The sequence below is a fragment of the Drosophila eugracilis genome, unplaced genomic scaffold, assembly GCF_018153835.1.
Source record: "Drosophila eugracilis isolate 14026-0451.02 unplaced genomic scaffold, ASM1815383v1 contig_1957, whole genome shotgun sequence".
Classification (NCBI taxonomy): domain Eukaryota; kingdom Metazoa; phylum Arthropoda; class Insecta; order Diptera; family Drosophilidae; genus Drosophila; species Drosophila eugracilis.
In genome coordinates, this window is record NW_024572818.1 from 24,596 (window position 1) to 38,601 (window position 14,006).

Sequence of the window (14,006 nt, forward strand, 5' to 3'; positions counted from 1 at the left end):
CGTGGAAGTCAAGTGGCCGAGGAGCCAACTCTCCTAGCGGCATAGCCCCTCGTCAGACCCGCAATCCCGCCACCTCCGCAGTACGCCGGGGAGTCCGTTCCGAGTGGGGACACCCAGGTCTCATTTCTCTTTCCGGGCTTCGACGCGCCGTCCCTCCACGCTATTTGCAAGTTCAACGACGACCACCCGGCTTTCTTTCAAAGGCGGCAAGAGCCCAGATTTCTTCGCAACCAACTGCCATAGGGCGGTTTTCGGCAGATATACATTCATAAACCAACTTTAAACAATACTTAGTATTTTAAGGTCGTCAAACCTGTATGTAACTTTTGACAGAGATGCGGATTTAGATAAGCAGTCCTTTACTTGCCCCTTCGTCAAGTAGCGCAAACTAGGTCGTGGGGATCCTGAGAAGTGAGGACCCACTTTAGTCGAGACACTTTATTTTTTTTAATTCAAATCGTAATTTAATTTCTTTAATTTAAGATTCTTAGCAACTGCGTTCCTTAATAATACTAATTTAATAATAATAATCGGCGTTCCGATTTATGGCGCCCAAATGAACTTAATTTCGGTACTCAAACTGTTTAAAACACTTACAGGTATTTTACATTGTATTAGGGTTCGTGTAATACATTAAAAAAAAAAACACGGATGTTACATATTTTAAAGCTGTTCAGTAGCCTTGTTGCCATAAGTCCATAATAAATTAGTGAGAAAAGGGTATTAACTCTTTAAGTTGACACACTTGTCAACGGTCCTTAACTACCGAGAATATCAATTAATAAAAATACATTGCTTCTTCTATCGTATCTCAATCACAGCTACTATGACAAACATTGGTGTACACATTAACTAACTCGTTATAATATTGTAAATAAAAGGTAAAGGGATGGAAGAACTTTTAAACGAGGTGGTATCTCAGGAAGATTTAGAGGTATTGGCATTTATATTGAGTATTATTGGACGAAAGGTGTTAATGTGTTTGTAATTGTAGAGGTTTGAAAAAAAATATCATCAAGAACTTGAGTTAGATGGGGACGTTACCACTGAGACAAAATTTGAGTATGGTGTTTTACAATGAAGCCTATTCAAATTAAATTTAATACTTTTTTCTTCATATCTACAGATACGCATTTTGTCTAGTCCGTAGTGCATATACAAACGACATCAGAAAGGTTATTTAAATAATAATTTTAGAAGGGTGTATATAGTAATCATTGTTTTTAAAAACTTAGGGAATTATAATACTAGAGGAGTTGGCCCGTACTCATCCAGATGGAAGGCGTGACTATATCTATTATCTTGCGTTTGGGAATGCACGAGTAAAGGAGTATGCTTCTGGGTTAAAGTATTGCAAAGCATTTTTGGACATCGAATCAAATGATCAAGTGCGGTCTCTTGAGGTTAATTAAAAAATACATATTTATATCATTAGTAAAAAGTAGGATTAAAATAAAAATTCCTTTCAGGAATACATCAAGATGCAAATTGATAAGGAAGTCGCAAAAGGTATTGCAGTCGCTGGAGGAGCAGCCTTAGTTCTTGGCGGAATATTGGGATTGGGAATTGCCATGGCCAGAAAGTAATAATAAATAATATATTTTTAAAAACGGAATTATTGTTTTTGGTGATGAGTAAACCTTAAAATCTTTATTAATAAAATATCTTTTATTTTTTAGTAAACAAAATCGGAATAAATAGAAATACTTTCACAATGAAATTGTGATCCAACCCGTAGAGTGCACATTAATAGAAGAAAATTAAGAAATATGTATTAATTTACTTTTTGATTAGTCTTAATAATACATTTATCAGTGTTTAATTAATAAAAATTATGAAAACTTTGGTATCAAGAATGTGTTGGATAAGACTGGCCCCTTAGGCTTTCTAACCAATATAGAAAAAGTTTCGTCTTCCACTGGAGAAGCAATATTTGACCAATTGAAAAAAATGAAACTGAAAACTTATAAGCCGACTGCGCAACAATAGAAAACTACATATGTCCATCAGATCCGTGCAAGAATGTGCAGATGACGCATGGTATGAGGAAACGAAGCTTAAACAAGTTTGAGATAACTTAAATGGCAGAGTTGCGTTTTGCATATTGCTGTGAACAATACATTATACTACTCTAGGACATTATTGTTTTATTTGGCTGTTACGCTGGGAATTAGTTGCAGTATGTCGTGTTGGTAATAGATTTAGCAAGTGATATTGGCATTTAGATTTTGAATCACGGTATTAACATTTTATTTCTTGCCAAAAGAAGTACGTATAAGTGTGGACTTATGATTCGGACACTTCTGCTAGCATCTTGAGTGCTGTGCCTAAAAGAGCTAGGCTCTTGGCAATCCTATGGTGTGCATTGAATGCGGACAAGATAGCCTTTATGTGTTAAAATAATGGTGGTGTTAGAGAAAGGAAAAAAGACTAGTAGGAATGTTGTCTCTCTCTCTAATGAGAACAGACGTTCCCATGTCTGTTCTCCCCCTTCGTTGCCGACCCTAGGAGCCCATATTATATATATATAAATGATATAAATTTCCCTTGGACACGTTCGTTGCCCACCCCCGAACCCATATATACTATATAAATGATATAAATTTCACAATTTACATAAATTCTTTCGAAAATCACATAAAAAAAATAAACAAACTTTCAAATTTATTTGTTTAAAAAAGGTCTGCCAGCTTCAATTCTAGAGAGTTGCCACATACTCCCGAAGCTGTTAAGACCTAGAGCTGCCAACTTTACTCATTTTTCCTAATTTTCAATCACTTTTCCTCGTTTGTGATTTCAAAACACGACCAGAGCCCCCTTGAACACGTACAAAAAAATTCATGGATATCGATCAGACTGACAGACTGAAAGACTCACAGACTGACAGACTGACAGACTGACAGACTAACAGACTGATATACTGACAGACATACAAACATACATACATACAGACATACAGACATACAGACATTCAGACATTCAGACATTTCAGACATTCAGACATTCAGACATTCAGACATACAGAATTACAGACATACAGACATACAGCCATTCAGATATATAGATATATGTATAGACATACAGACATATAAACATACAGGCATACAGACATACAGACATTCAGACATACAGACATACAGACATACAGGAAAAAAAAAGGTAATTTTTTCCGTAAGACAACGACCGCCAAAGTAAATCTGTATATACAAATTTAATTTTAGTTGTAACGAATTAATCGGCAACTTGACATGACCAAACATGACCAGCTGTACAGACCAGTTTGTTGACTTCCAAAAGTTTCATTTGAGATTTATAGTTGTTTTAAGATACCCTTTTACAAAGTTTCGGTACGGCTTTATAATTTTACAGAAGTCAGATGTGTACCAATTTTTGGAAAATTCTAAAACACTTGGGCACATCATTCCGATTATGTCTTTCTCAGAAACAAAGAAGGGAAATTTGACTGCTTTGAAGTCAAAAACATTCTAGTTAAAGATGATTTTCCATATGCAAAGTGGACAGGGCTGGTGCCGACAGGTGGCTACATTCTTAATAGAACAGGAAAATTATCCAAGGAAGGAGTCCGTTAGAGATGTTAATTTCGAAAGTAGATTAAATGCATATATGTGTAAAGTCGATTTACCATTGAAAGACATCCATCAGGAAAGTCAAGATGCGATTGAAGATGACGTCGATGATGAGGCAGAGGTCAAGACCAAAGAAAATGATCGTTATGAGCCATCAGTCAACACGGAAGAAGAGTTCGAGTCGAACCCTGAAGAAGAGCGTACTGAGAGATTTTTCAACCCTAAAAAAGTCCCAGCATCTTCCGGATTATTACATGTTAGTGAAAGATGTCGTGAATCAGCTGCCTGAAAATCATATGACGTTTAAAAAGACGAGGATTAAGCTAATCGTCTCTTTAAAAGAAAATTATACTTGGATTTTAACCGATCTTCAACGACAAGCAGTTGTTACGACCTAAACTACCAAAACAGAGACCATCGCAACTATTATCGAGGGAGCCAAAGAAGCAATTTGATTGAGGACACTCTTCAGATGGATCGTCAAACATCTTATATTCGTAAGTTGACAACTCTGCATAAGTGTGACCAGATCAAAATCCGAAGTTTTACCGCAATACCAAACTCATTTTCATCCAGGGAAAAAATTGCAGAACGGAAATTTGGCATACAACAAATCTCTACAGAAAATTAGCGGACATCCGCTTCAAGCCGTTGCAGAGAACAGCTTGAAGATTCTTTCTGAGAAGATACGACGAACTTAACTCCAAAATGAGGGAAAGTGTTAAGTGACGTTTAATTAGTTGATTTTAACAGAAGCAGAATATCAAATTTGAACTCCTGGTACACTGACACACCAGTAAAACCATAAAACAGTTCACGACTACCTCATCAGCAAGTTTAGCTATTTTGGGAAAATAGTAATCCCGAAGAACTTGTTTCACATTTTCCTGGGCAGCCTTGTAGGCTCCGCTCAGACATGGCGAAAGTGAGCGGTTGATGGTCCGTTAAATTTCGGATCTCCTTTATGCCACATAGGTATTTTCCCAAATTTCCCAATTCTTTTTTAAAACTCAGCGCTCTCCCCGAAGAATTGGGTCTTTTCTGGTGTTTTGAACTGTGTCAATGTGCCTTACGTGGTTTTGTGGCTTTGGAGAAAATTATCACGTCGTCCACATAGACATAACAAGTTCTTTCGATCTTGTCTAGCAGAACGTCGTCAATTACCCTCTGGAAAATGCTTCCTGCATTTTTCAGTCAAAATTCGTACTGTCGTATGCAAGTTAACAACCAACTCCCAGCTTAGGCTGAGCAGGCCAATTCTTATTCCCCTTGTTAATATTATATTGTTATTATTATTACACTTTCCTCTCATGCATGGTCCACCCTAAATTGGGTCCACCTTGTGGGCCCTAAGCTGAGCCAGCGCATTGTACCGTTCCGAGCCGTGGCTCCGTTTCGTTGGCTGACAGCGATCGTTTGACTTCTGCAAGATGTGAAGGTCAGCGTCTGCGCGGGCAGCCGGCTATGCATGAGCTTTTGTTAGTTCTTAGTTTTAGTTTTAATTTGGATTTGAAATAGAGAGCACTGGCTCGATCATAAAACTCCGGCCTCAGCCGTTATATTTATTCTATTTGTTGAATTTGGTTATTGTGCCTTAAGGGCCATAACAACGGGGATAAGTATCTCCCACCGTAAACTTCGGGCAAGGAAGGAGGTCGAAGCGACTACCCGACTCTTCGGTGGCTGCCATCCTGGAGCGCCACCAACACCTAACCAACCGGCTCTACCCCTGCCACGAGGCACCGCCAGCCGGCACCAATAGTTACGTAACTCGGACGAAGGAAGGAAGTCGAAGCGACTACCCGACTCTTCAGTGGCTGCCATCCTTGGTGGTCACCAACACCTAACCAACCGGCTCTACCCCTGCCACGAGGGCACCGCCAGCCGGCACGGATATTAAATAACTGTCGCCCAACGGAGTAATATTATTACTAATATTCGAATTTCACCCCTGAAGTTGTACAATATGTAAGTAGCTGAGCGCCGACAATAGCCAAGGTCTACGCAAACACAAATACCAGTGCATACAATTCCCTATGCCCAGCATTAGGAATTTTTTACAGTAAATAAATAGTGACTCGATTTTCGATTTCTGATTCAGATTTTTCTAAGTGCGTGGGCATAAATAAAAAATAACAATAAAAAAACATATATCTCATATAACGCACATTGGTGCTAAGGCAGTCAACATTTGCACGAAATAATTATGCAAAGGAATATTTTATTTCTTTGTTAAGGTTGGTCTCTGTACGCATGCAGAGGTTGCCAGTCGTTTTTCTCCTTGTATTTTGCTACAATTTTTTTCCACTGTGCTTGTATTTAATTTTTAACTAATGTTATCCAGTGTATCTGTGCTAATAATACACCCAGTCGAATTGACCTATGCTTGTTGTCACCGTTCTGTATTTTAATTTTGTTTTGGAGACAAATTAATCCAACATTTTTGTGTTTTAGGTGACTGTCCATTTGTTTTATTTTTTTTGCTCTTCGCCTTTTATATCACCAAGTGGCCCGCCGAAACCTTTTGTCTTGAGCCCCAATAATCAAATACCTCGTATCTATCCAGCGCCCTTTAACTGCCAATGAGTTGGGAGTATAGGGAAGTAAGGAAGGAAATTCGTAGTGACGATAGCGACGATAGCGAAGAGGTAGGATTTCGCCCCGAAGTTAGGGACATAGATGAAACGAAATGAACGCAGAAATGGTCCAAGCGCTTGTCGCAAATGCGGTCAGCGCCGCTCTTGTCGAGCAGGAAGCACGCTTAAGAAACGATTTTGCCACAGAATTAAGAGCGGTTAGAGCACAGGCTAGTGCGCTGTCAGTGCAAGCGCCGCAGGTGGAGGTCTACCAAAGAGTAGTACCGGACCCTGCAATAAGATGCGATGTCAAGTTGGACATAGTAAAATCCCTGCCGACGTTCAATGCTTATGAAGTGTTCAAAAGATACGATGGCAGCGAGGCACACTACGAGGCCGTTGTCATCATTAAAAACAACACACAACACAGTGCTAAATTTCGATGCAATTCTAGCCAGACTAGATTGCACATATGCGGACAAAACGTCCCTAAGAGTGCTACGGCAAAATTTAGAAATGGTTCGACAAGGAGATTCCGACCTTATGGCATACTATGACGAAGTCGAGAGGAAACTCACGCTCGTCACTAACAAATTAGTCATGTCACATAACATGGACACAGCAGCAATCCTGAATAAGGAGGTTAGGGATGATGCCCTTCATGCATTCATTGCAGGGCTTAAGAGGCCACTCAAGACACTCGTGCTACCAGCACAACCCAAAGACCTTCCATCTGCACTGGCATTAGCGCGGGAAGCCGAGAACAGCATTGAAAGAAGTGCGTTCGCGGCATCCTACGCAAAAGCTATAGAAGACAAGTCCCATTTTAATGAGGGCAATAGGCGCAATAATAAGGGTCAGGGAAAGCAGTGGAGAGGTGAGGATAAGAATCCGCACTTTGTTCCTAAGCAGAACCAAAGTAAGCCTCATGAGGCCAATCGCTGGCCGAAGCGCAGGGATACCGAGTCCTTAGACCACAATACGGTTCAGCCGATGGAGGTAGACCCCTCAACGGCTCAGTTCAGACAGGGAACAAACTGGGGAAAACCTCAAAGTAACAACAATTACAAAAGGCAGAACTCGTCCCAGCGCCAATCGGGCCAAAGACGCCAACGCGTCAAAACCCAACTCCAACAGGAACTAACAGATTATGACACCAAAGCCGAGGCTGAGGTCGCCACCATTGAGGAAGATAGCGACACGGCCGAGCTTAACGACCTCCTACATTTTTTAGGGAGCGTTCCCGACTGCCGTTCGTCGAGCGACAGTTGGCTGGCAGAACACTAAAAGTTCTCATCGACACTGGGGCGGCAAAAAATTACGTAAAGCCCGTAAAGGAGTTAAGAAACGTAATGCCGGTTGAAACCCCCTTTACAGTGAGCTCTATAATAAAATACGCAAACGTCACTGAGAAGCTCAAATTTTTTGACTGTCAGAATGTCAGCTTCACAAAGATCGATGACATAGTGGTACCAGGTTCGGCTAAAGCCGACTTCAAAAAAATTATTCTGAAAAGAATCAAGGTGTTTTCGACCTCTAACGAGGCGCTCACCTTCAACACATCGGTCGTCGCTACTATTCGAACTACGAGTGACGAACCTATCTACTCCAAGTTATACCCCTACCCTATGGGGGCAGCAGACTTTGTAAACAATGAAATAAAAGAGCTGCTGCAAAATGGCATAATCAGGCCGTCCAGATCCCCATACAATAGCCCTACTTGGGTGGTTGACAAAAAAGGGACCGATGACAATGGCAGCAAGAAGAAGCGATTAGTAATCGACTTCAGGAAGCTGAACGAGCGAACAATCGCCGACCGCTACCCCATGCCGAGCATACCCATGATTCTAGCGAACTTGGGGAAAGCCAAATTCTTTACCACCCTAGACCTGAAGTCAGGGTACCATCAAATATACCTGGCTGAAAAGGACCGAGAGAAGACCTCGTTCTCAGTCAATGGTGGGAAATACGAATTCTGCCGATTACCCTTCGGCCTAAAAAATGCAGGGAGCATTTTCCAAAGAGCCATCGACGATGTGCTGCGGGAAGAAATCGGCAAAATATGCTACGTCTACGTCGACGACGTTATCATCTTTTCCGAGAATGAGACGGAACATGTCAAGCATATTGACACGGTGCTTAAGCGCCTACTCGATGCCAACATGAAGGTGGCGCGGTAAAAAACTAAGTTCTTTAAAGAAAGCGTTGAGTTCCTAGGGTTCATTGTCACCAGAGGAGGAACAAGAACAGACCCAGAAAAAGTTAGGGCAATAAAAGAGTTCCCAGAACCAAAAAATCTGTTTAGCCTCAGGTCCTTCCTAGGCCTGGCGAGCTATTACAGGAGCTTTGTAAAAAACTTTGCTTGCATTGCTAGACCTCTGACCGCCATCCTCAAAGGGGAAAACGGGACGGTCAGCAAGAATATGTCGAAAAAAGTAGCTGTCAGGTTTAATGAAACCCAGCGAAATGCATTCGACCACCTTCGTAACATTTTGGCATCGGAAGACGTCATTTTGACATACCCTGATTTTAAATTACCGTTTGATTTAACCACCGACGCCTCAGCGAGCGGAATAGGCGCGGTACTATCCCAAAATAAAAGACCTATTACCATGATTTCACGCACGCTAAAAGACTGCGAGTTGAACTACGCCACCAACGAAAGAGAATTGTTGGCGATAGTCTGGGCAATAGGCAAACTCCAAAATTACCTATACGGTAACAATGAGGTACGGATCTTTACAGACCACCAGCCTCTCACATATGCGGTATCCGACAAAAACACCAACGCTAAGATCAAGCGATGGAAAGCGTTCATTGATGAGAACAACGGGAAAGTGTTTTACACACCCGGAAAACAAAACCTGGTAGCTGACGCACTATCGAGGCAACCCCTGAATTACACAGAGGCTGGGGCCCAGTCTGACGCGGCTACGGTGCGTAGTGAGCTTTCGCTCTCATACACCATAGAGACCACAGACAAACCTCTGAACTGTTTTAGAAACCAAATTATTTTGGAGGAAGCAGGCCAACCGCTTCGGCGGGATTTCATAGTCTTCGGAAATAGAACTCGCCATATCATTAACTTTAATAACAAGGACTCGCTCGTTGGATCCGTTAAGGAGATCGTTAACGCCAACGTTGTGAACGCAATTCATTGTGATTTCCCTACCTTGGCGTGCATTCAACATGCCTTGAGGCAGGAATTTCCTGCGACAAAGTTCTGGCATTGTAAAACCTTTGTCAGTGACATAACCAACGCTAATGAACAGTTGGAGATCACTAACACAGAGCACAATCGCGCCCATAGGGCTGCCCAGGAGAACGCAAAACAAATTCTCCGGGATTATTACTTCCCGAACATGTTCAGATTAGCTAGCGAAGTGGTCGCAAATTGCAAAGTCTGCAACAAGGCCAAATACGATCGCCATCCCAAGAAACAAGAATTAGGAATTACGCCTATCCCATCATACGTTGGGGAAATGTTGCATATCGACATTTTTTCGACCGACAAAAAAATCTTCTTAACTTGCATTGATAAATTTTCCAAATTCGCTGTCGTACAGCCCTTAGCTTCTAGGGCAATAATAGATGTACGAGCACCCATTCTCCAACTGGTAAATTTTTATCCTAACACCAAGACCATATACTGCGACAATGAGGCCTCATTTAACTCTGAGACAATCACATCGTTGCTGCAAAACCAATACAGCATCGATGTTGTCAATGCGCCACCGCTACACAGTAGCTCCAACGGCCAAGTGGAGAGATTTCACAGTACCCTGGCGGAAATTGCCAGATGCCTCAAGCTTGATAAAAAAATTGAGGATACTGTGGAACTAATATTGAGGTCTACTATAGAGTACAACAGGTCGCTACATTCGGTTACAGAGTTTAGACCGGTGGAGGTCATCCACGCCAGCAGCGATGAGATGAAGCTGGCAATTAAAGCCAGGATTGACAAGGCACAACAATCTAACCTAGACAGGGTTAATCCTTCAAGGCAGAACAGAGTCTTCGAAGTCGGTGAAAGAGTGCACTTACGCAACAACAAAAGGTTAGGAAACAAATTAACACCGCTTTATTCAGAAGAGCGTGTAGAAGCAGATCTGGGAACATCTGTTCTCATTAGGGGGAGGGTGGTCCACAAGGACAACATTAGATAGGCACTTCATCTGCCACAGTCGCCCTTATATTAAAACCCAATCTTTGCTATAATTCCCACATGAGGAAGCTGCTGGAAGTGGAGGAACTTAAGATACACCATAGAATATCCTGGAGCCTTGATTTTTTGGGCTCAGTCCTTAAGGTCGTGGCGGGTACACCCGGCGCGGATGATCTAAATAGAGTTATCGAGGCTAATAATAGACAGGTTATGATTAGCACTGAGACACAGAAACACATCAGTCTACTCACAGACACAGTAAACAAGATCCTCAGGGAGGAAAAGGACGGGCTTGTTGATTCAGGCCATTTGTTCGAAACACTACTAGCCAGAAATAGAATGTTAATATCTGAAATCCAAAATTGTATGTTCACTATCACGCTTGCTAAAAATAATATCATCAATCCTACTATTTTCAATCATAATGACCTAAAGGCTATTTTCGACGAACAGCTTACGGAGGTCCCGATAGTTAGCCTTATGGATGTATCTAGATTAAGATTTTTCAAAATAATGTTCTTATCCACGTTATAGTCCAGTATCCTAGAGTTAAGCGTATTTGTAAAAAAGTCCTGCTCTGCCCTGTCGCACTCTACCATACTATGCTACAAATAGAAGACAACGGCGATGACGGGATCCTAGCAGTCTCCGATTGCGCTCCTACCAACTTGGCCACATTTTGCAAAAAGGCGTCACACGACACCCGCGCCAGGCGGTTACATGCAGGCGGGGCGGCTACGTGCCGGACGCGGCCCAGCAATCTGGAACCCCTTACAATTGGGGACGATGGAGTAAATGTATTTGAACCTCAACTCCTCCGTGAATAAGAGCCGAGTATTGCGGCCTCCCCCTTGATTAACATTACGGGACACGATCACATATTGAGTCTGCCAATGTTACAGCGGACGAACAAGCATAACCTGCGTTTAATGCAGGAGCTTAGAGATGACGTGTCGGCTGGAGGTTCCCCGAGGATTTGGTGCGCCGCAGGAGTCGCCGTCAGCCTCGCACTATGCGGCTTGGTCCTGCTCCAACAACACTGCAGGCGCAAACGAGAGGCAGCCCAGCTACAAAGGTCCATCGACGAATTGGCTGTCACCGAGGACGGCGTCCAATTTAAGGGGGAGTAGTTAACAACCAACTCCCAGCTTAGGCTGAGCAGGCCAATTCTTATTCCCCTTGTTAATATTATATTGTTATTATTATTACACTTTCCTCTCATGCATGGTCCACCCTAAATTGGGTCCACCTTGTGGGCCCTAAGCTGAGCCAGCGCATTGTACCGTTCCGAGCCGTGGCTCCGTTTCGTTGGCTGACAGCGATCGTTTGACTTCTGCAAGATGTGAAGGTCAGCGTCTGCGCGGGCAGCCGGCTATGCATGAGCTTTTGTTAGTTCTTAGTTTTAGTTTTAATTTGGATTTGAAATAGAGAGCACTGGCTCGATCATAAAACTCCGGCCTCAGCCGTTATATTTATTCTATTTGTTGAATTTGGTTATTGTGCCTTAAGGGCCATAACAACGGGGATAAGTATCTCCCACCGTAAACTTCGGACAAGGAAGGAGGTCGAAGCGACTACCCGACTCTTCGGTGGCTGCCATCCTGGAGCGCCACCAACACCTAACCAACCGGCTCTACCTCTGCCACGAGGCACCGCCAGCCGGCACCAATAGTTACGTAACTCGGACGAAGAAAGGAAGTCGAAGCGACTACCCGACTCTTCAGTGGCTGCCATCCTTGGTGGTCACCAACACCTAACCAACCGGCTCTACCCCTGCCACGAGGGCACCGCCAGCCGGCACGGATATTAAATAACTTGCACAAAAATCGAGCAACCACCAACTATACCAAATGTACTAAAATGGTGCACACTGTAACATTGCACTGCAGTGTTTACATAATTAATTTACATAAGCCCAAGTAGCCGAAAGACGAACCCATCGCTATGCCTTGACCCGCATGTATGTGCATATACCTCCGCGTTCCAGCCTAAGCGAGCATAGCTATAAACTTAAGAATATATATAACCGTCTCTCCGCTGCCGCTGTTGGCAGCGCAGCTTTCAGACTTAGACCTCTCTAGCTCTTAAGTCATATTCATAAGATAAGAAACTCCAGCTCCAGCTAAATAAATTGAGCTAAATAAAATCAAAACTAATTATTTGAACATGGCAAACCCTTAACCGCAACATGGCGCTATTAACGCCCGACTGAAGACAAGCAGGATACTGAGTCAAAGGCCCAAACTTCCTGCAGTACACATGTACTGAATTCCGCAGGCGGAGCTGTGCCAACCAACAACGGGGGCACGCCGGCAAACAAAGGCCTGGAGGCGCCGGCTAATACCGACGGCTTCCACACGCCTTTGTCCAGTCTACCAGACTGGACCAACATGGGAGCTGACCTACTCAAAAAAATAAATGTAATGGCGAGATCGCCAGAACATGGGGTGGAGGTCAGTGGCAAGCAGCCTGGTAAAGGCAGCCCTAAAGCTGAGGAGGAGCAAGGGGATGCGTTGGAACAGCTGTCCAGCCTGGGATCGAGGACCCGGGAGCTGATGAAGCTAATGCACGGAATGCGGTACATCACAAACCCAATGAGGGAGATAGTCGATGAAATTGACTACCTTCAGAGAGAAGTCCTGTCGGCGATAAAAATATATTTGAAGAGCAGGAAAAATCCAAGAAGGCTGTGGAAAAATCCTGTCCAGAAGTGCTCGCGAGCGGCAAGCGCCTCAGAGGGCAAGAAACCGGGAAAACGACAGCCCTCCCAGCTAAAAAGGCGATGCAGAAGCCGGCAAGCGAAGCCAGCCAAGGAGGAAATCTCCAAAAACCTGTGAAAAATCCAGAAGAGTGGAAACAGGTGACCGCGACGAAACGATGCGATAGTCATTGCAACCTCCATGTGTGGGTCCTATGCAGATATCCTGAAAACGATTAAGTCAGAGCCTCAGCTGATGGAGCTAGAACCGTACAGGATGTCAGGCGCACAGCTAAAGGGGAACTCCTAATCCTCCTAAACAAATCTCAGACCCTAAAACTGCAGAGCTCCAGGCTACAATGAAAGCGGTCCTGGGTAGCAATGTTGACGTCAGAGCGGAGATGGTACAGATATTGTTCGAGGACCTCTCTACAAGCGGCTCGGCTGAAGTAAGGGCAAACAACATAGCCTACACCAGGAAAAACCCTTCGAGAAGAAGACCTGCTTACTGGTGGAATCGAGACATTGCGGAAGTCAGGAAAGAATGCCACAGGGCAAGACGTGCTTATCAACGATAAAGAGAAAGGCCGGAATGTGAGAAACTACAAATCACAGCGGTTGGTACTGATACCAATGGGGGACAAGCCGGTGGAGGAACCTTCTTCGTATAGGTCACTCTGTATGCTGTATACGATGGACAATATTCTTGAAAAGGCTCCTCTAAGATGCATTATGGCTTTCAACGCCGTCGGTAAACTGTGCGAAATCGGCAGCAAAGCCATTGAGGGAAAAAGGTGGTTGTACGGCACTAAGCAGTAACTCCGCATCCCCGCTAGAGGGCACCACACACTAAATGCACTGAACAGCATAAACGTCTCAGAACTGGAGAAGCCACAAGTAAATCCCGACCAAGGTGTCACAGGGGTCGCAACCGCTGAATCCCTACGCAAAAGGTACAGAGAACTCACCATTGCTAAGTG

At 43.4% G+C, this 14,006-nt stretch overlaps 1 protein-coding gene across 1 annotated transcript; it reads left to right on the top strand.

The window, feature by feature from the left end:
- Positions 1–787: 787 nt before the first annotated feature.
- LOC108113057 (mitochondrial fission 1 protein) lies at positions 788–1,770 on the top strand. The gene is made up of 6 exons (XM_017223494.1): positions 788–934; positions 995–1,062; positions 1,127–1,175; positions 1,236–1,403; positions 1,470–1,582; positions 1,680–1,770. The coding sequence occupies exons 1-6, from the start codon at positions 890–892 to the stop codon at positions 1,699–1,701; spliced, it is 465 nt and encodes a 154-aa protein (XP_017078983.1). The 5' UTR covers positions 788–889; the 3' UTR covers positions 1,702–1,770.
- Positions 1,771–14,006: the final 12,236 nt, after the last annotated feature.